General features: G+C 40.2%; 1 protein-coding gene across 4 annotated transcripts in view; it reads left to right on the forward strand.

The window, feature by feature from the left end:
* DNAJC27 (DnaJ heat shock protein family (Hsp40) member C27) overlaps positions 1–23307 on the forward strand; it is a 28788-nt gene that overhangs the window by 354 nt on the left and 5127 nt on the right. For 3 of the 4 annotated variants that reach the window (XR_010117244.1, XR_010117245.1, XM_055254212.2), the window contains exons 2-6: positions 4479–4561; positions 8605–8674; positions 14079–14243; positions 14884–15006; positions 20503–20663. Coding sequence is in view for 2 of the 4 variants with exons in the window: in XM_055254212.2 (XP_055110187.2) it covers positions 4479–4561; positions 8605–8674; positions 14079–14243; positions 14884–15006; positions 20503–20663 (602 nt within the window). In the remaining 2 variants the exon portion in view is untranslated. Of the gene's footprint in view, positions 1–54; positions 199–4478; positions 4562–8604; positions 8675–14078; positions 14244–14883; positions 15007–20502; positions 20664–23307 lie in introns of those variants that run through there. The other variant, XM_055254213.2, reaches the window with a different exon arrangement.

Genomic DNA, 23307 nt, shown 5'->3' on the forward strand with positions numbered 1-23307 from the left:
AGGGCGGCCACTCAACAGCCTGGGGCCCGGCCTCTTCTCCGCCCCTAAGCAGGCCCGGGTCTCCGCCGAGGGGTGCGGCTCCGCGAACGAAACTCCGCGACCTTTTTGACCTTTGCGTTGCCCCCTCGTCCTCCGACGTCACTCTCCTGGAGATGGTGTCTGGGATGGCCTCTAAGCCTTGAATGTGCCCCCAAAAGAGTAAGGAGGCCTGGGTCCCCATGAGGGGCCGTCGGCCTAGATACCTTGCCCGCGTTCTAGGGGGCCGTCCGGGACCGGGAAGTGGAGGATGAAAGTTTAGTTCCCCCAGCCGGGCCTGGGAGCCGGCGGAACGTCATGGGGTGCGTGTGAGAATTTGGGGTTCGCGAAATGGTGCCCGGCAACCCAGACTCTGCATTCCCGTCACGAGAGAGCGTAACTGACGTTGACGTGTTTCACAGGGGAGGTGCAAGGGATGGCCGGGGTCTGGCGCTGTTTTGTTTTGCGTTGTGTTTTATTTCTGGTGGTGTCTGGTGGTGTCCCCATATCTGTTAGTTCCACCGCCCTTCTCTCTGCCCTATCTGTGGTTCATCAGCTATAAACTCTCCTTTAGAATGTGGGGAGGGAAGGCCAGAGGTAACCTGAGGCCTTTTCCCTTATGAATTCCAAGACGGCCTCCTCTTCACTCAAATTCTTTCCTTTTGGGCAAGTGGAAGCTGTTGGTTAAGAACTTCCCAAGGTCATCAAATCAGTGACTGAGAAAAGATTAGAACCTAAGTCTTCACATTCCCACTGTGGTACTCTTTCCATCGTTGTATGCGTTCAAAATCAACTCCGAAAGAGCTGTTAAGGCAGTGCCTAGTCCAGTGCCTGGCACCCAGGAGATGCTCAGTAAATGTTTACTGAGTGTTTTTTATTTCTATGTAGCATGATCCCGTACTACTTATGTGTGTATGTGCTAGCATAGTATTCACTGAAAGTCAACATTTTTTTGAACGTCAGCTGTGTACGAGGTTTTTGTTTGTTTGTTTGTTTGTTTTTTTAAGCCTGTAGGGACTGGGCACGGTAGCTCAGGCCTGTAATACACCAGCATTTTGGGAGGCCGAGGCTGGCGGATCACTTGCGATCAGGAGTTCATGACCAGCATAGTGAAACCGTGTCTCTACTAAAAATGCAAAATTAGCCAGACATGGTGGTGCACGCCTTTAATCCCAGCTACTTGGGAGGCGGAGGCGGGAGAATCGCTTAAGCCGGGGAGGCAGAGGCTGCAGTGAGCCGAGATCACGCCATTGCACTCCAGCCTGGGCAGCAGAGTGAGACTCCGTCTCAAAAAAAAAAAAAAAAAGTAATTTTACTGTGCCTAATGATACAACATTAGAAGCAGCTCAGAATGCCTAGTGTCACCACATCTACTTAACATTTTTCTAGTTTTATTAGCCAGTGCAATTAGACAAGAGTAAGAGAATATAAAAATATTAGAAAAGAGAAGGTAAAATTAACATTATTTGCTAATAATGCGATTGTTTACCTGGAAACCCAAAGAGAATTAACTGAAAAACTATTAGAAACATTATAAAAATTCAATAAAGCAAAATTAATACCCACAAATTAATAACTTTATTGTGTCCAAATTATATTCAGTTGGAATATGTAATCGAAAAACAATTTTCGTTTATAGTTACAACAAAAATAAAGTTCCTAGGTTTAAACTTAACATGAAATAGGCAGCACCTATATGAAGACAAGTTTCAAACTCTACGAAGGGATATAAATTACTTAGGCAAATGGAAAGATATACTTTTTCCTTAGATAGGATTACGCAATATTGTATAGATGTGAATTACTCAACCTACAAATGAAATTCAATTCCAGTGAAAACATCAATAAGGGTTTTTTTTTCTCAGAACATAATGCAAGACTACTAAAGTCTTTATGAAAAATTAATGTGAAAACAACAAGAAAAAAAAGAGAAGTGAAAGAAGACTGACTGTATCAGCCATTTAAAAATATTTTTCAGGCCGGGCGCGGTGGCTCACGCCTGTAATTCTAGCACTTTGGGAGGCCGAGGCAGGCGGATTGCCTGAGCTCAGGAGTTGGAGAGCCTGGGCAACATGGTGAAACTCCATCTCTACTAAAATACAAAAAATTAGCCAGGCGTGGTGGCGCACGCTTGTAGTCCCAGCTACTCAGGAGGCTGAGGCAAGAGATTTGCCTTGAACCTGGGAGGCGGAGGTTGCAGTGAGCCCAGATCGTGCCACTGCACTCCGGCCTGGGCGACAGAGTGAGACTGTCTCTAAAAAGAAAAAAAAAATTTTTTTTCACTGTGATGATGGTTTTTCAACGTTCACAATTTCCACCAGAAAGATTTTCCTTAGTGTTGGGTAAACCTTCCTTGGATGTCTGTGAGAGCTTTGCATGCATTCGCATGTTGGTTTCTGTGATGTATACAAGTAGACCCCCATCTTACAAATAGGAAACTATGCCATGATACCTGAGCCTTGACACCATAACGTTCTCCAGTTGGTGTTTGGTGTTGGAAGTTAAAACATGATTCCCTTTTCAAGTTTGGTTCTTGAGAGACTCACATGGTGTTGCTCAAGTACATTTTGTGACAGGCAATAGCATCTTAAGAATTCGTAAGTCCAAGAAGGGACTTGCACCTGATCTCCCTGAAGATCTCTACCATTTAATTAAGAAGTAGTTATTATTCAAAAGCATCTTGAGATGAACAGAAAGGATAAGGATGCTAAATTCTGTCTTGATTCTGATAGAGAGGTAGAGTCACCCTTTGGCTCAATATTTGTAAGACCAAGCAAATCCTCCCTCCCAATTGGAAATGAGTAATCTACAGCCTCTGTCCTGGTCATATAAATTTATCTATGTACTCAAGCAATAAAATGATTGTTTAATTTAAAAAAATTTTTTTTTCAAGCTACCAAACTTTTCCCATTGGTATTGGGAAGGAAATATGGAGACATCAGTGGAACAGAGTAGAGTCCAGTAATAAACCCAAATACATAAGGAAATTCAGTTTACAACAAATGTAGTAAAATTATGGGAAAATAGAGACCATTTAGTAAATATTGTTGGAACAACTATCTACTATTTGAGAGTAGGTTGGATTCCTATTACATTCCTTTCTCAAAAATAAATCTAGGCCGGACACGGTGGTTCACGCCTGTAATCTCAGCACTTTGGGAGACCGAGGCGGGCGGTTCACGAGGTCAGATCGAGACCATCCTGGCCAACATGGTGAAACCCCATCTCTACAAAAAAATAATAATAATAATAAATAAATAAATTCTAGATGGATAAAAGATTAAAGTGTAACTTTTTAAAAAACTTACTATTTTGCCTTAGTTGTAAAAGTAACACATACTTACTCACTTTAAAGGATTTGGAAAATATAGGCTGATATACAGGTAAAGCATTTTAAAGTTAAAAATTAAGGAATGCCTTAGTAAATAATCATTGACTCAAACAGCAAATTAAAACAAATGACAAAGTAACTAGCAAGCAGTGAAAAGGAGGGAATATTTGCATATCACAGACTATTGTGCAACCATAAAAAAGTGAGTAGAGCTATTTTAAAGTTAACTTGGGAACCATAATTTATTATTGTGAAGAGAGAAAAGCAAACTCTAGAAGTATGTACAATGCTCTATGAAGTGAGTACTTTTTACTGCAAGTAGGACAAACCCATTCAATTGATTTAACAGGAAATTTTTTTTCTCTCTTTGAGACAGGGTCTCCCTCTGCCACCCAGGTTGGAGTGCAGTGGCACCATCATGGCTCACTGCAGCCTCTCCTAGGCTCAAAAAAAATAAATAAATAAAAAATAAAAGGAACTAATCTAAAGATATTTGGAGATGTGGATCTGGTCTTGGCAGTGAGGTCAAGGCTAGGCAGATATTTTGGTGGTATCATTGAAAGCATAAGAATAGAAGACATCTTCAAAAGAAAAGAGCACAGGATTGAGAACTCAACTGAAAACATGCATATTTAGTAATAAGGGAAGAATTTAAAAATAATTTTTCTTAAAATCTTTTAATACTTGTTTCAGTTATTTTATAGTTCTGTCTTTTTTTTTTTTTTAGATAAGAGTTCACTCTTACCACCCAGGCTAGAGTGCAATGGCAGCAATCTCAGCTCACTGCAACCTCCGCCTCCCAGGTTTACGCAATTCTCCTGCCTCAGCCTCCTGAGTAGCTGGGATTACAGGTGCCTGCCACCGTGCCTGGCTGATTTTTGTATTTTTGTAGAGACGGGGTTTCGCCATGTTGGCCAGGCTAATCTTGAACTCCTGACCTCAGGTGATCCGCCCGCCTTGGCCTCCAAAAGTGCTGAGATTACAGACGTGAGCCACCGTGCCCCGCCACTTTTGTCTTTTGAAAATACTTTTTCATAGTGATGAATAGAGGAACCATAATGAAGAAATATACTTATTCTGTATGTGTTCTCACTATATGTTTACTAAATGCCTGTATTTTTTACCCTTTTAGAGCTGTATTATAAAGCGATACTGTGAGAAAAGATTCGTGTCTAAATACTTGGCAACAATTGGAATTGACTATGGAGTCACAAAGTAAGTATATTGTTTCCCTGGGTTTGTAAGTTACACAGAAGTTCAGAACTTTCCAAAATGATCTATATTTGCATCAGTGCTCTTGTGTAGGTAATCTTGAAATGGAGACTTTGAAGGTAAGTTGGGAAAGATAGGAATAGTAGACCTTTACAGGTATCTAGTAATCATGTAATTCATTCAGCCCATGTATTGGTATTGAGCACATCCCATTCACCAGGCCTCATGTTAGGTGTAGGCTACAGCAATGAACATGTCAACACAAAGCCTAAATGGCAGGTGTAACTTTCCAGGAAACATGTTTTTATATTAGCAGGTCCTTCCAGCAGGTGTGTTTTTAAAGCATTTTGAAATATTCTCTCTAAAAAGTCTATAAATATTGTGTGGAACGTTTTCTACCAGACAACTTTTTTTGTTGGTTTATGATCTTCATAGCTATTAGAATCCAGCAAAAATGGGCCAGATGCAGTGGCTCACACCTGTAATCCCAGCACTTTGGGAGGCCAAGGCGGGCGGATCATGAGGTCAGGACTTCAAGACCAGCCTGACCAACACAGTGAAACCCTGTCTCTAAGAAAAATGCCAGGTGTGGTGGCACACGCCTGTAGTCCCAGCTACTCAGGATGCTGAGGCAGGAGAATCACTTGAACCCGGGAGGCAAAGGTTGCAGTGAGCTGAGACCATGCCATTGCACTCCAGCCTGGGCGACAGTGAGACTTCATCCCAAAAAAAGAAAAAAACAATGAATTGGGAAAAGTAAAGTTGGGTCCAATTGGAGATTTATCTGGAGATGAGTCAGGAGGCGGTTGAGTTTGAAGAGTTGGATATAATTAGCAGGAAATAGCCATACAGTAGAACTGGGGTAGATAGCATACTCCCTAAACATGAAACTTCAGGCGTTCACTATCTTGGCCCCACTCTGGCCTTCCCCGTTTTGTCTTTTCCGTTACACACTTTCCTTTCCATCCACACTGAACTGCTACCCTCAGACTTTCTACCTCAGCACCGTTATCCAGCCTGTCCACTTGGAACACCCCTGCCAATTTCTCCAAGATACATTCTCCTGTTCCCGTAAGGTCTTCTAAACATGCCCTTTATTGGTCAGGACTCTTTTTGGTCGCAAATGACAGAAATCCTAAAGTTCTCTGTGCTATTTATGGTACTTACCAAAAATTGCCTTGTATTGTTATTATTTGTATATGTGTAATGTCTCCTGCTAGATTATAAGCTCCCTGAAAATTTATTAGTATAAATTTTCTCCAAGTGCCTGGCATAGTGCTTATACCTAATAGGTACTCAACAAATATTTATTGTTAGGTAAGATAGATACATCTAAAGAGGAAGTTTGCCAGATTAGACTATGAGGGCAATATTTAAGAAGGTAGACTAAAGTTGTGACATATAGCTAGCAGAATGTTGATTAGGTGAAGAGTGGAGTCAAGTTCAGATATACCCTTCATGGCTTTTTTTTTTTTTTTTTTTTGAGACGGAGTCTTTCTCTGTCCCCCAGGCTGGAGTGCAGTGGCGCGATCTCGGCTCACTGCAAGCTCCGCCTCCTGGGTTCACGCCATTCTTCTGCCTCAGCCTCCCGAGTAGCTGGGACTACAGGCGCCCACCAACACACCCGGCTAATTTTTTGTATTTTTAGTAGAGACGGGGTTTCACTCTGTTAGCCAGGATGGTCTCGATCTCCTGACCTTGTGATCCGCCCGCCTCGGCCTCCCAAAGTGCTGGGATTACAGGTTTGAGCCACCGCGCCCGGCACCTTCATGGCTTTTTAAAGTGGCCCCAGTAAATGGTAAAGTAAAACTCAGCAGTTCTGTGTAATGCTCTTATAGCACCATTTTTCAACTGACAGCAGCAGAGGGTATTTCTGCAAATTTTCTTTAAAGAATGAAAATTATAGCTCTTGGCAGTGAAATGTATGAAGCTCTTCATTTGAAATTCACATTTCTGGCTTGGCACAGTGGCTCATGCTTGTAATCCTAGCACTTTGGGAGGCCAAGGCGGGCAGATCACCTGAGGCCAGGAGTTTGAGACCAGCCTGGCCAACATGGTGAAACCCCGTCTCTACTAAAAATACAAAAATTAGCCAGACGTGGTGGCAGTTGCCTATAATCCCAACTACTTGGGAGACTGAGGTGGGAGAATCACTTGAACCCGGGAGGCAGAGGTTGCAGTGAGCCAAGATTACGCCACTGCACTCCAGCCTGGGCAACAGGGTGAGACTCCTTCTCAAAAATAAATAAAAATAAAAATGAAATTCAAATTCTTTGGTTTTTTTTTTCCCTGAGACAGAGTTTCGCTCTTGTCGCTCAGGCTGGAGTGCAGTGGCGCGATCTTGGCTCACTGCAACCTCAGCTTGCTGCAACTTCTGCCTCCCAGGTTTAAGTGATTCTCCTGCCTCAGCCTCCCAAGTAGCTGGGCTTACAGGCGCGTGTCACCACACCCAGCTAATTTTTGTATTCTTAGTAGAGACAGGGTTTCACCATGTTGGCCAGGCTGGTCTCAAACTCCTGACCTCGTGATCCGTCTGCCTTGGCCTCCCAAAGTGCTGGGATTACAGGTGTGAGCCACCGCATCCAGCCTGAAATTTACCTTTCTTTCTAGTTTTCTTTTCCTCTTTCCTGCTTGAAAGCATAGGATTTCATCAGTGATATAGTAGGACATCCTATTTAAGATAGTTTTGTTCTGAATTCATATAAGTAGCTAGTTTATTTATCTAAGATGTGAGAATTACCATATTATGCCAAAGGACCGTGGTATATTCAACAGACTATTTTGTTTCTGGCAGAAATTTTTTTGGAAGAGATGTTTGTCCCATCATGAGTCAGGAGGATATAATTGGCAGAAACCTATTTCAAACCAACTTAAGCAAAATAAAAGAAAATGGATATTAATCAGTTCACATAATCTAGCAACAAGGATTCAGCTGGGCCTCAGAGATGGCTGGAATCATAGGGAATATAGATAGGTCATTTTACTATATCTCTCTCCCTGTCTACCTGTTGGCCTGGAATAACTTTTAAACATTCATCTTTGTGTTTTTCTTTAGTGTTTGAATTATTTCTTTTTCTTTTTTTTTTTTTTTTTTTGAGACGGAGTCTCACTCAGTCGCCCAGGTTGGAGTGCAGTGGTGTGATCTCGGCTCACCGCAAGCTCCACCTCCTGGGTTCATGCCATTCTCCTGCCTCAGCCTCCCGAGTAGCTGGGACTACAGGCGCCCACCACCACGCCTGGCTAATTTTTTAAATTTTTTTAGTAAGGACGGGGTTTCATCGTGTTAGCCAGGATGGTCTCGATCTCCTGACCTCGTGATCCACCCGTCGCGGCCTCCCATAGTGCTGGGATTACAGACATGAGCCACCGCCCCCAGCCTAGTGTTTGAATTATTTCTAATGTTCCTTTATCATTTTCCAATGGTGATTTTTCATAAAAAAAAAAAAAGACTAGAAACAAATATGCTATGATGTTAACAGTAGTTAATCCTAATATGAATGGTTATTGTTTCCTCTTTGGTTTTATTCTTTATTTCCAAATATCTGAAAACAAATTCACTATTGCTCTTGCTCAAATAAAGATCACAGGAAAATTAAACAGACATCATTAATATACATCTTTGTTATTCTACTATGTGATAACCAAATATAACCAGTGGTAATTAAGCTGTCTCTTACTAAGTGAAATAAAACTTTTCATTTTCCTTCATCTTGCTCCTACTTATCCCAAATCAATTTTTCTTAATACCATAGTAATAGCTACCCTTTGTTGGTTGGGAGCTGTGGACCAAAGTTTCTAGAAGTGAAGGTGAAAGTAAAGTAATTGAGAATGCCTACTCCATGTGGGTTCAGTGTTCTTGGGATAAGAAGGCAGGATCATCTGTCAGGTTGCTGACTGCTATTGTAAAGATGATCTGGAATGAAGAAGAGGCACTAAGAAAGCTTCTTAAATTGCACACACATATCCTTTTGAAATTTATAAATGATATTAAGGTAAATGGAGAAACCATGACTTTCTTTCGGATTGTTTCCATTTGAACATTTCAGGGTACACGTCAGAGACAGAGAAATCAAAGTTAACATCTTTGATATGGCTGGACATCCCTTCTTCTATGAGGTAAGAAAGCCTTTTTGACAAAACCTATATCCAGTATTGTTGGTGGTTTGGGGAGAGATCCAGAATTATATGAAACAACCAATATTGATATCATGTGTAAAATTGCATAATTTTAGCTTGATCGTGGCTTGCCTTCAGAGCCTTAAGTTAATAGACACCTGTTCATCTTTTAGGTTATCCTGTTAAATAGCGGTAGGAAATTTCATTGCCAATATTTCAAACATTTCGATAAGACATTTTGACTTTCAGAGGACATTTGCTTTTTACCTCATACTTTAGCCTAAAATGTGGGAAAAAAAATAATTACATTTATGCTTGTACTTAAGAACACAGTGATGTGACTTCTTTCACAGCAGGGTACTGGGGTGATCATTCCTATTCATGCCTAGTCATCTGCATTCTCTCCAGAGAAGAAGCCAAAGCAACTACTTGATTTATTTTCATCTGCTTAACAGCTCTAAGTAATCCCCAAATGAATCTCATGACCATTCTCTTTTGTTTTTCCTTCCTTGGGCTTTTTCATTTTTCTTAAGGAGGTTTTTTGCTCTTTTCTGGTTTGGCCGTTTCACTTCTGCCTTTATCTTTATCATTTCCTTCTCTCTGCTTGCTTTAAGCTTATTTTGCTCTTTTTGTTTTAGATTCTTGAGGTGGGATCTTAGATTACTGATTTGAGACTTTTTCCTTTTTTAATAAATTCATTTAATGCTACATATTTCCCTCTCAGCACAGCTTTGTGTCCCACAAATTCTGAGATGCTGTATTTTCATTTTCATTCAGTTCAATGTATTTTTTTAATTTCGCTTGAGACTTTCTGTTTGATGCATGAGTTACTTAGAAGTGTGTTATTCAGGCCGGGTGCAGTAGCTCACGCCTGTAATCTCAGCACTTTGGGAGGCCGAGAAGGGTGGATCACCTGAGGTTAGGAATTCGAGACCAGCCTGGCCAACATGGCGAAACCCGTTCTCTACTAAAAACACAAAAATCAGCCGGGTGTGGTGGCTCATCCCTGTAATTCCAGCTTCTCGGGAGGCTGAGGCAGGAGAATCGTTTGAACAGGCGGAGGTTGCAGGGATCCAAAATCGCGCCACTTCACTCCAGCCTGGGTGAAAGAGTGAAACTCTATCTCAAAAAAGAGAGTGTGTTATTCAAAAACAAACAAAAAAACACGCACAAAAAAAGAAAAAAGTATGTTGTTTAGTTTCCAAGTGTTAGGAGATTTTCCTGTTAATCCTTCTGTTACTGATTTCTAGTTTGATTCCATTGTGATCAGAGGCTGCCTCAGTGATGATGGCTGCTGACTGATGAGGGTGGTGGTTGATGTGGCAGTTTCTTAAAATAAGACAACAATAAAGTTTGCCACATTGATTGACTCTTCCTTTCATGAAAGATTTCTCTGTACCATGCAATGCTATTTGACAGCATTTTCACCCACATGAGAACTTCATTCAAAATTGGAATCAATTCAGTTAAACTCTGCTGCTGCTTTATCAACTAAGTTTATGTAATATTCTAAATTATTGGTTGTCATTTCAACATTGTTCATAGCATCTTCACTAGGAGTAGATTCCATCTCAAGAAACCACTTTCTTTGCTCATTGATATGAAGCAACTCCTTATTTATTTTTTATCGTGAGACTGCAGTAATTCAGTCACATCTTCAGGCCCTACTTCTAATTCTAGTTCTCTTCCTATTTCCACCACATCTGCAGTTACTTCCTCCACTGATGTCTTGAACTCCCCCAGAGTTATCTGTAAGGGTTGGAATCAACTTCCAAACTCTTGTTAAGGTTGATACTTTGACCTCTCCCCTGAATCACGAATGTTCTTAATGGCATCTAGAATGGTGAATGCTTTCTACAAGGTTTTCAATTTGTTTTGCCTAGAGTAATCACTATGGCAGCTGTAGCCTTGCAAAATGTATTTTTTAAACAGTAAGACTTCAAAATCAAAATCATTCCTTGATCCATGGGTTGCAGAATGGATGTTGTGTTAGCAGGCACAACAAAAACAGCTTTAATCTCCTTGTACGTCTCCATCAGAACTCTTGGGTAACTAGGTGCATTGTGAATGAGCAGTAATATTTTGAAAGGAATCTTTTTTTCTGAGTAGTAGATCTCAATAGTGGGCTTAAAATACTCAGTAAACTATGCTTAAACAGATGTGCTGTCATCCAGACCTTGCTGTTCCATTTATAGAGCACAGGCAGAGTAGATTTAGCATAATTCTTAAGGGCCCTAGGATTTTCATTATGGCAAATGAGCATCAGCTCATATAGCCTGTAACAGCTCTGTTACCCGTAACAAGAGAGTCAGCTTGTCCTTTGAAGCTTTTGAAGCCAGGCATTGACTTTTCCTCTCTAGCCTTGAAAGTCCTAGATATCATCTTCTATTAGATCTATCTATTCCAAGGCTGTTTCATCTACATTGAAAATCTATTGCTTTGATTAGCCACCTTCATCAATGATCTTAGCTAGATATTTTGAATAACTTGCAGCACTACATCAGCACGTGCTGCTTCATGTTGCCCTTTTATGTTACGAAGATGGCTTCTTTCCTTAAACCTCATGAACCAACAACTGCTAGCTTCCAATTTTTCCTCTGCAGCTTCCTCATCTCTCTCAGCCTTCATGGAAATGAAGAGAGTTAGAGACTTGCTGTGCATTAGGTTTTGGCTTAAGAGAAGGTTGTGGCTGGTTTGGACTTCTATCCAGACCACTAACGCTTTCTCCATATCAGCAATATGCTGTCTCACTTTCTTATCATTCATGTGTTCACTAGAGTAGCACTTTTAATTTCATTCAAGAAGTTTTCCTTTGCATTCATAACTTGGCTAGCTGTTTGGTACAAAGGGCCCAGCTTTTAGCCTATCTGTTTTCGAAATGCCTTCCTCACTAAGCTTAATCATTTAAAGGTTTTGATTTTAAATGAGAGATACATGACTCTTCCTTTTACTTGAACACTTAGAGGCCGTTGTATTGTTATTAATTGGCCTACTTTCAATATTGTTTTGTCTCAGGGAATAGGAAGGCCCAAGGAGAGATGGGGCAACAGCCATTTGGTGGAACAGTCAGAATATAGACAACATTTATTAAGTTTGCTGTCTTAAATGACCTTATATGTTCATGGTACCCCAAAACACTTAAAATAGTAACATATCACTGATCACAGATCATCATAACAGACATAATAATGATGAAAAGTTTGAAGTATTATAAGTGTTACCAAAATGTGACACACACATAAAGTGAACACACACTGTGGAAAAATGGCACCGATAGACTTGCTTGACTTAAGGTTGCCACAAATCTTCACTTTGTAAAAAAACACGACATGTACATACTGTGCAATAAAGTGAGGTGTGCCTGTGTGCCTTACATAGGTGCAATAAAGTGAGGTGTGCTTGTATCTGCTAGGCCCTGTGGGTGCACAAGGGAGGATACATGAAGATGCATGTCTTCACATTTCTTCTAGTGTAGGAGGGAAGACAGCTGGATATGCTACTAACTGTAAAACTGGGCAGGAAGTGATAGCACTATGAAAGTACAAAACAGTATGGTACTCCAGGGTACGTAGAGATTACATTCTGTTTTGCAGGAGTAGGGGGCTGGATGGTGAGAAATGGAACAGAGAAAGCTGCATAAAAGATACAGCATTATAGCCAGGGCTTGAACGATTAAAGATAAAGAGGTTATCTGTTTCCAGATGGAGTTAGGAAGGCATGGGGCAGGTTTGGGGAATGAGAGATTCCCTAGTTTGAAGGTCAGATGCTAGTGGGAGGATAAGACTGGGAAGGTTGGTGGAGGACTGATCAGAAACTTTTAACATCATTTGAGAAAGTTGGAACTTTGGAGAATAGTTTAAGAAGGAAGAAGTTGAAGGGTTTCCTGTGTGCATATTGAATTTGAGATTCCAACAGGACATTCAGCTGGAAGAATCTGGTGCTAATTAGAAATGCAGGTCTGGAACCTCAGAGGAGAGGGCTCATCTTGGAGATTCTCACAGTTGAAACTGTACAAGTGGTTGATGTTGCTGATTTGGGAGGAAGGATTCAAAAAGAAAGGAAGAGGGCACAGGACAGGATTTGGGGGATTTTGGTGGTAAGCTGGAGTGGGAGCAAGAGAGAGAAGAGGAGTTGGTGAAAGAGAATTTAAGAGCCTAGGGAATGTGATGTATGGGAGCCAAGGCAGCGAGAGTTTTAGAAAAGAAGAGAGAGCCCATCGTTAACTGCTGTAGAAGGGCCAAGGACCATGAGTACTGAGGGAAAGGACTGGTGGGCTTCATCATCTTCAGTTCTTTCTGATTTTGTTGGTTTTAACTTTAGGGGATAGCTTCTTAGGTTTCTGTAAACAAATAGGAGCGCTTAATATCCTTGGTCCAGATATCTGCCTATGCCCAGAAACCCTACCTGATGTGTATAACATGTTTTCATTTCTTACTACATAGCCTGTGTGGGTCTGAGTACATTTGGGAATTTTGAGAAAAGAACATATAATATCTGGCCTCTGTCAGGGTTCTTTCTGGAACTTTGTCCCGGAAACCCCATCTGTCAGTGCTGCTCCTTAACTTCTCTCTGGCCCTAATGTTTGAGTATGCCCATGTTTCATGCTGCCTCTTCCCACATTTGGAATGAAGCCCAGAGAATGGATGCAAGGAAGGAAGGGGAACGTGTTAAACAGATACTGTTTTTCAGGCACCATGCTAAGTACTTTGCCTGCATTATCTCATTTAACCGTCATAATAACCCTGTGAAGTAAGTAGTATTATCCCCATTTTACAGATGAGGAAACTGAGACGCAGAGAGGTTAAGTGACTTGCCCAAGATCACACAACTAGTAAGTAAGTGTGAACCCAGATCTGTGTGACTCCAGAGCCTGTGCTCTTTTCCATTGTATTACACTGAGGCTCTGAGTTTGGAGTTCTAAAGTTGGTGTGCAGACCCGAGAGTCAGGGAAGCTCTGCCTAGCACCCTGGGGGAAGCCAGCTTTGGGATGTGATTTATAAATGGCTGTACCCATTGCTGACACTTGTGTCATTTTTGCCTTAAGTTCTTTTGAATTGCTCACTCACCTTCCTAATTCTTCCTAAGAAGAACTTTATATAATTGATGTTCTTTTAAGGTCTACTAATAATTAAAGACTGATTGCCTCTAGGAAGTAGAACTGGAGGTGGGACAGGGTGGGGCAGGAGGCTGTTGTTTTCCATTGTAAGTCCTTCTATGCTAATACATTTTTAGAATGACATTACTTTGATTCTATAAAAAACCCTCTAAAGACCAGTAGAAACAGATACAATAGCAAACACTAAGAATACACAAAAGAACACACTTTGCTAGGTTAATGACTGTGAGATATAGTCTTATAACATCACAAAAACTACGTTTTGTGTATCTGTCCTTTTATTTGAAGGTTCGAAATGAGTTTTACAAGGACACACAGGGTGTGATACTGGTCTATGATGTTGGGCAGAAAGACTCCTTTGATGCCCTTGATGCATGGCTGGCAGAAATGAAGCAAGAGCTTGGACCTCATGGAAACATGGAAAATATTATATTCGTAGTTTGTGCCAACAAGGTAACCCCTCTAGAAATGGTGTGTTCAGGTTTCTAGGGAAAGAGTGGAGCTTTGAGTGTTGGGAAACAAAAAAAAAAAGAAAAATTTCTTATTGTGTAATATGGAAATCAATAACCTTTCAAAACATAATGTCCCTAAGACAAAAACAAAACAACACAGCAGCCTAAAACCTGCTATATCAAAATTTGCATACATTTGTTTTTCTAGTGCCATATGTGGGGAACGATGTTGGTGACTGAGTGGGAGCAATGGGTCCTAATAATCACACTCTGACCTGACTGGAGTAGGGGCATTAATTAGGTGATGTGGACTATGGAAAGGTGTGAAAAGCGGACTGTGGCCCCAAGGGTATGGCAGATGTCATGAAGCCAACTTTCACAGAACTGAGTAACAGCTGTTTTCCCAAGGGATCAGGTGGGACATTGCAGCAGCAGGCACTAGTCCTATTGCCATAGAATATCAGTCTACATTCAATATTAGGTTTTGTTTCTGTCCCTTTGGTCCTGGTAATTTTACACACTAGTGCAGGCATTTACCAAGAATAGCTTTGCCTTAGTAAAGGATTGACAGAGACCCTCACTGGGTCCATTCTAGTAGGACGAGGTTGTAATCTCTCTGCCCCCAACCCCTTCTATTTCAGATTGATTGTACCAAACATCGCTGTGTAGATGAAAGTGAAGGACGTCTTTGGGCTGAAAGCAAAGGGTTCCTGTACTTTGAAACTTCAGCACAAACTGGAGAAGGCATTAATGAGATGTTCCAGGTAAGCTAGCATTTTGTTGTTTTAAGGTTTGTGTCAAGGCCACTGTGCCAATTTTCAGTTTAAATTATAGGAAGCAAAAAAGTAATAGGAATTTCTCATTAGAATAAGCTCTTTTCAAAGAATCTAGTGAGATAGAAAGAGAGAAAGGGGGAGAGAAAGGAAGAGAGAATGAGAATTAGTGATCTGACTGCTGTCTATTTTAGATGAGACTTAGCTGATTACCAGAATTACCTGAGGAAATTCTTAAAATACATACTTCTAGGCTCCAGACCTACTGGAAGCTTATGTTGCGATGGAGCCCAGGAATTTATATTTTGAAAAAGCTCTCTCTCCAGGCGATTCTGAAGACCATCAAGTTTAACAAAAGTTATTATACACTGCTTAAGCAGGACAGAGATTTTCATCAAAGCTACCTTTGGCTAATGGTATTACATTTATATGCATAATCAAATAGAAGCATTACTGTGGCAAAATTGCCTTGCCACAGCTAGTATAATCCTATATTGTAGCCCACAGGGGTGCAGTTAGAGAATAGGAGACTCTCGGTATATACTCTAGCCAGTCACACATAAAAATAAGGCCTCGCCAATCAAGCAGGAAATAGAGGGAGGCGCTCACATCACAACCTGAACAGATGGCCACTTTAAAAAAACCTACTCATCTTGAGTAATTTTAAGGGAAATAGGCTACTTAAAACAATAACTTATAAAGTCAGCCCTTAATTGTAGATAAATTTGGAAGTAAGTGGTAGCATGAATAATGTAGTTTTATTCTTATGAATATATCTGATATTTTGGGAATTTTTAGCATTTCAAATAATGTAGTTACACTATAAAGAGTTGTTCTTAATTATTGAGTGGGATTGTACTTAATCTTTTATGCTGAATTTCCTTCTCACAAGATGTCACTCCTCCTACTAGAAGACAGATTTCTTCCTTGGCTGACAGGCTGAATTAAGCAAAAGTATTTTCTATTTCAAGATCAAATAAAGTTGATGCTGGTTTGCCATGCTTTCTATTCTTTTGAGTACTTGGAGCTATGTGACTTTGTACCTGTATGTGTACAATAATGATACCTAACCATTTGAGTAGTACTTCACCATTCTGGGGAAGTTTACACATTTCATCTCATGGAGACTTATAACAACAATGTGTGGCAAGTATTGTTATCATTTCATATATGAGAGCATCTAAGGGTAGTAAAATGATTTGTCCAAGAAACATACTTGTTAGAAATGAAATTTTTTTCAGCACTTTAAAGATGCTGGTCCATTCTCTTCTGGCCTCCATTGTGTCTCATGAGATGTTAGCACTCATTCTGACTCTTATTAATCTCTGTACCTAATGTGCCCTTTTTTCCCCCGGCTGCTTTCAAGAGTTTCTCTTTTCTTTGGTTTTCAGCAGTTAGAATATGATGTGCCAAGATGTGATTCTCTTCATTTTTATTCTATTTAGGATTTACTGAGTTTCTAAGATTGGTAGGTAGATGTTTTTCATCAAATTTGGGAAGTTTTCTGTTTTGTTTTTGTTTTACTGTTATTTCTTCAGATTTTTTTTGGCCACATTCTGGCTCTTGTTACCTTCCTGGCCTCCAGTTACATGTATATTAGACCATTTGATTTTGTCCCAGAGTCCCTGAGGCTATATTTATTTTTCTTCCATTTTTTTCTGCATTTTTCAGATTGCATAGTCTCTGTTGATTTGACTTCACCACTGACAATCTACTGTTAAACTCACTGAGGGAAGTTTTCAGCTCTAGAATTTGCATTTGGTTCCCAGTATAGTTCTCAGTTCTCTATTAGATTCTCTGTCTGCTCACTCATTAAGAGTATATTTTCCTTTAATTCTTTGAATGTATTTTTCTTTACCTCTTTGAAATATTTATAATAGCTGTTTTACAGTCTTCATCTGCTAAGTCCAACATTTGAACCATCTTGGGTTCAGTTTCTATTTACTACTTTTTTTCCTGACTGTGGATCACATTTACATGTTTCTTTGTATGAGTAGTGGTTTTTGATTGAACACCAGACCTTGTGGATAACACATTGTAGAGACTCTAGATTCTTTTATCTTCCTCAGAAGACTGTTGATTCTTTTTTTTTTTTTTTTTTCTTTTTTTGAGACGGAGTCTGGCTCTGTTGCCCAGGCTGGAGTGCAGTGGCGCGATCTCGGCTCACGGCAAGCTCTGCCTCCTGGGTTCATGCCATTCTCCTGCCTCAGCCCCCTGAGTAGCTGGGATTACAGGCGCCCGCCACCATGCCCGGCTAATTTTTTGTAGTTTTAGTAGAGACGGGGTTTCACCAAGTTAGCCAGGATGGTCTCGATCTCCTGACCTCGTGATCCGCCCGCCTCGGCCTCCCAAAGTGCTGGGATTACAGGCGTGAGCCACCGCGCCCAACCTGACTGTTGATTCTTGATTGAAGAATGTTTAGTGTTGATTTTTGATTCCTCAGGAGGCAGTTTAATTATTGGCAAATTACAATGAACTTGTGTTGGCTTGTTTTTTTGCCTTAATAGCAAGGATTTGAAGGAAGCTCAAAGGGTTTCCCAAGCCCTTCTAATTTGGCAGGACCTAGCTTCCAAATTCTGTCTCTTTTGCAGATCTTGTCAGCTCTTGGTTTTAGGTTTTGTTAGGATGAGTCTGTAATTTTTCAGGGCACAGCCTTTCTGTGGTGCCTCAATAGATGGTGAGGCAATTAATGAGGGGTTAAGGCAATATCTCCACTCTGACAAGGCTAAACCCTACTGTTCCCGGGATAGCTCTTCTCTAGCACCACTAGACCTCAGGATACTGGTTTTGTTCTCAACCCCATAGCAGCTGTTATCTGGTAAGCCTTGAGTGATCTCACCCTATGCATATATAGCCCAGCCTTTGGCCACAGACTCATGAGAGACCCCTATATGGACTTGGTGCCCAGCTGTGCACAGCTCTCTCCTCTCCAATGGCCTGCTCTGCAGGGTCTAGCCACCTCCTCCTTAGCTCAGTGAGACTTGTGTCTGCTCAGACTCCAGCTCTCTGTGACGTGGTCAGGAAATGGACTCCAAGCAGACAACCAGGTGATTGTGGGGCTTATCTCTCAGGGAGCCATCTTGCACTTGCTGTTGTCCGCTGCCAACAGTTTTTTTTCCAGTTCGATAGTAGTTGATGGCAGGAAGTCTAGTCCAGTATTCATTACTCTATCATGGCTGGAACTCAGACATGAAATTTAAACAGGCTTTGGTCTCAATCCTAGTAAGCTATAGCCCACACTATGGCTTGTCTCCTATAACCATGTGTGTGATGAATGAATCCTTCTGCCCTCAGAAATCTATGAGTATTCATATTTCAGGTTAACTCATAGGCTAGAAGACAGTCTTATACTGATTACACAACTAGCAAACATCCGTGAACTGTGATCCCTTTTATGTGGCTTTTATCTTTTTAGATACATCCTGGATAGAACTAATGGATAAATTAGTCTGTTAAAAAAAAAAAAACTAACAAGAAGAGAATAATTACAGTATTCTATAATTAAGTACTTAAAAGTAGTGCTTTCTTGCTGGTTCAACTTAATAAATATTTTCTTTATTTCCTATCTACCTAATAGACATTTTATGTCAGGAAGTAACTTGGTTTTATCTGATTGATACTGTTAACAGAGAGAGCAATATCAAGATAGACTAAAGCCAAGCTAATACGTCTTGTGTCTTGGTCTCTAGTGGTATTCCTTTGACACACCTTTTCAGACGTCAAGGCTTCTTGTTAGGTTACCAAGTTGATCAGCTAATACTAGACATAAGAAAGGAGAGTCTAAAAGAAAGATAAAAATTTTAGAAGATAACAGGAACTATAGAAGAATCCAAAAAAGAAGAGGAAAGGATTTTTAAGAGGAGATATGTCCATTTAAAAGTAGCTGTAGTGTGGTAAATGTATTATTCAATAATAATTACAGTGCACAGAACATGAAACATGAGCAGGGTCAAAAAAGCTTTCACCTTTTTTTAAAAAATCAGAAAAGTGTAGCCAAGTACAGTGGCACATATCTGTAATCCCAGCTGCTCAGGAGGCTGAGACAGGATCACTCGAGCCCAGGAGTTTGAGACCAGCCTGGCCAACATAGAGAGACCGTGTCTCAAAAAAAAGAAAGAAAATTGTAAAAATGGGCAAAGAATATGAAGTTTGCAGAAAAAGAAAAGGCCATAAGCATTTGGAAAGATACCCACTTTCACTTCTAATTAAAGAAATGCAAATCAAACTATATTAGATATATATCAGATTAGTAACACTTAAGATGTTGGTAACGGTCAGTGTTAATGAGGGTATGGAGAAACAGGCACTCCCTCTGACACACACAGTGAAGGGAGTGTAAACTGGTACAGCTTTTTTTTTAACAATGGTTGTCGGACTAAAAAATTAAAATGCGCATATACTCTGCTCAACAGTTCTGCGTTTAGGAATTTATCCTAAGGCAGTATCCCCACAAGTGTACAGAGATGTATACACAAAAGAAAAATTTACTGAAGCAGTGTTTATAGAAGCAAAAAAACTAGAAACAACTGACTTGTCCAAGAATAGAGAGTTGGTTACACAAATTATGGTACAGCTACACAATACAATACTGAACAGTCATTTAGAAGAACAAAGAAAGTCTCTACATGTAGCTATAGAAAGATTCCAGGATGTATTATGTGGAAAAAAATACAAGGTGCTAAGATGTGTTTAGTCTGATCTCCTTTAGTACATGTTGAAAGAGTATGGATCTGTGTATATACTGGCATACTGATGGTAAATTTTTCTGGAAGGATGCTCAAAAAAAATTAACAATGGTTACCTCCAGGAGAGGAATTTGAGGAGTAGAGAGACACAGTTTTCATTTTACACTTTTCTTTACTATTTGAATTTTTCTAACAATGTTCATCTATTACTTTTGCTGTTTTGGTTGGTTGATTTGTTTTTGAGACAGGGTCTGGCTCTGTCACGCAGGCTGGAGTACAGTGGCATGATGTGGGCTCACTGCAGCCTTCACTTCCTGGGCTCAAGCATCCTCCCACCTCAGCCACCCAAGTAGCTGGGACTGCAGGCGTGCACCACCACACTCGGGTAATTTTTGTATTTTTTGTGTGTGTGGAGACATGGGTTTGCCATGTTGCCCAGGCTGGTCTCAAACTCCTGAGCTCAAGCAATCTGCCTGCCTCAGCCTCCCAAAATGCTGGGATTACGGGTGTGAGCCACCATGCCCTGCCCATCTGTTACTTTTTAACTTCAATTGTGGTTATCTGAAAGTAGGATTATTAGCCACTTTAATTTTATTCCTTATACTTTTTGTGTATTAAAATATATGAATATATATATATTTAAATAGTATAAAAGAAAAAAATCTTCCGAAGTGTGTATTTGCTTTATACATGACTTCTAAGAGTTGCTGGAATATATTAAAAATCTTTTAAGTTGATGCTTAAAAGAAATTCCTATTTTCACAAAATCGTTTCTACCCTGAGTTGTGTTTTCTTCTTGCAGACCTTTTATATGTCCATAGTTGATTTATGTGAAAATGGCGGGAAACGCCCTACCACAAATAGCAGTGCTAGTTTCACCAAAGAGCAAGCAGATGCCATTCGCAGAATTCGAAATAGTAAAGACAGTTGGGACATGCTGGGAGTCAAACCTGGGGCCTCAAGGTAAGCGCTCTGGGATACTTAGTGCTGACTTCTATCATAAAGAAAGACTCCATCACCAAAATTACAGGTGCAGTGTATCTTCTTCCAGTTGGCTGGAAATACGAAGATGTTTGAAAATATATTAGAATGACTCTGTTTCACTGAATTAGCGGAATACCAAAGAGACAAAATAGAGGGCACAGTTGCCTGGTGAGAAAACTGTGTCATGCATGTGCATAAACACTTCATGAAATGGTATGCTCTGCTTTCATCTGTGTGGAACAAGAAGAGCCTTGAAGCTAATGTAATCTTAAAAAAGAACTAACAAAAGAGAATTCTTCAATCATAGAACGTTAGAGGAGGAAAGCATGTTGGCAATCAACTTGTACAAACATTTCATTTTATAGGTGGGAAAACTGGGATTCAGTGAGATTAAACATGTTCAAGAATCCCAGGAGTTAGTCATATAATTGGTTCTTACCCTGGAACACTGTATGTTCAACTCTCTCTGTCTTTGTCTCTAAAGCCCTGCAAGTTCCTCATCTGTGTGTGTATTTATTTATTTATTTTATTTATTTATTTTTATTTTTATTTTTGAGACAGAGTCTCACTCTGTCACCCAGGCTGGAGTGCAGTGGCGCAATCTCAGCTCACTGAAACCTCTCCCTCCTGGGTTCAAGCAATACTCCTGCCTCAGCCTCCTGAGTAGCTGGGATTACAGTCACATGCCACCACGCCCGGCTAATTTTTATATGTTTAGTAGAGATGGGGTTTCGCCATGTTGGCCAGGCTGGTCTTGAACTCCTGGCCTCAGATGATCCAACTGCCTCAGCCTCCCAAACTACTGGGATTACAGGCGTGGGCCACCACACCCAGCCCTCTGTGTGTATATTTATGTTAATTGTTTTAATCAAAAGAGTTATTTAAGAAAAAAGTTCAATCACTATTCTTTGTTGCTTGTACAAAAATTAAATTATTATTCATTATGGTTATGTAACTTTCAATGGTCTAATTCTACTGTTACTACACATATTGTAGTGTAGTACAATATGTACCCAGACTCCCCCCACATACTTCACCCTTCCTACTTTTTCACCTTGATTCTCACAAAAGAAAAAAGTATGTCTTGAAATTGCCATGTCAGCACCCAAAGCACTACACATCTCTTCTCCATTCTGACCTCGCAGCGTATCTTCAAGTCCAGAAGGAAAGAGGGGAAGGGAAGGGGAAAACTGTTACTGGGCACACTCATTCACCAGGTGATAATTGAGGATGCTTTAAAACTGTCAGGGAATTCAGATGACCTCATGTGTAGGGCACAGAGTTCATCGGGATCTTTTTTTTTTTCAGTGCTATACTCTTTGGTTTATTGTAGATTTTTAGTGAGTTTTGAAATTCGAAAATGTGAGTCTTCCTATTTTTTTCAAGATTATTTTACTATTAAGGATCTATTGTAATTCCATATATATTTTAAGACCAGCTTCTCCATTTATGAAAAAAAAAGCCAGTAGGGTTTCAGTAAGATTGCACTGAATCTGTATATCTGTGTCTTTTACATTTCTTTTTGGACCTTCATAGTCTCTTTCTGAATTCTTCTGTGTCATCTCCAAGGGATACTGGCTCTAAACTTAAGAAACGATTACTTTATCTACTTGTTAGTAGACTTAGAACAATATTCATTAAGAAAGAAGAAACTTAGAGTTCCTTATGTATTCACTTTGGTTAATTGAAATTTACCAGAACTTACAGGCCCTTATAGGTTTCATATCCTTAACCAATAGAAACATGTGCTTCTCTTACCTTTATTCCACTGGGCCTAGCAAACTAATTTTGTATGGCACTAAGTACATTTGGGAAAAAACCTTAAAACATTTTTTTCTTAAGTTACAGAGAGTTTTGATATTTGTTGAGTGTTAACTGTGTTTACTGTTCTTGAACTTTAAGAAAATCTTTGTCTTCAACAGAATTGATGTATTTGTTACATCTTGAGATTTTCTCCTGCTACCTGCAAATCTTAAAAGGCACTCTTAGTGCAGAGGACCAGGCGTAACTACTGACCCCATGTGGACACCCTCTCTCGGGAGGCAGAGCGGCTAGAAGGGCCCTTCCCAGGACTCCCTCGTGGGGAAGAGGGAGGATGCTGTACCTTCCTCAAGGACACGGGGTCTTTGGGACAAATAAAAATTCTTACAATTCAAATTGCTTCAGAGAGGGAGAATGTCATTCTTGTTAGCAAATTATCAGAATTACACATGTAGAAAAACAACACGCAGGGCACCAGGAAGGCCCCCCAGAGTATCCTTATGAAAGAAGGAGGTTCTTGCTAAAACAAGAAAATTCAGGACCCCTCTAAGAGCAGAAAGCAGAAAAGGCCCTAGAATGTATGCCTAAGACTTGGAGAACTGTTAACATGACCCTATGACCTCAGTCTCTCCAAGCTGATACATAAAACTTTCCGTCATAGCCAAGGTATCAAAGGCCATCTGATTTGGAGAACCACATTAGAAATCCTTCTGATAAAAAATAAAGGAGAAAGGCTAGGGCATTTGGTAAAGCACCATATAGCTTACAGGATCACTGGAACCCTGAATTACAAAAGGAAGGTGGGAAATAAAACCATCTAGTAGAGACAGCTTAATCTGGGGAGTGGCTGGGTACTTAGAGC

This window comes from Symphalangus syndactylus, chromosome 18, assembly GCF_028878055.3.
Source record: "Symphalangus syndactylus isolate Jambi chromosome 18, NHGRI_mSymSyn1-v2.1_pri, whole genome shotgun sequence".
In the NCBI taxonomy this organism is placed as follows: Eukaryota; Metazoa; Chordata; class Mammalia; order Primates; family Hylobatidae; genus Symphalangus; species Symphalangus syndactylus.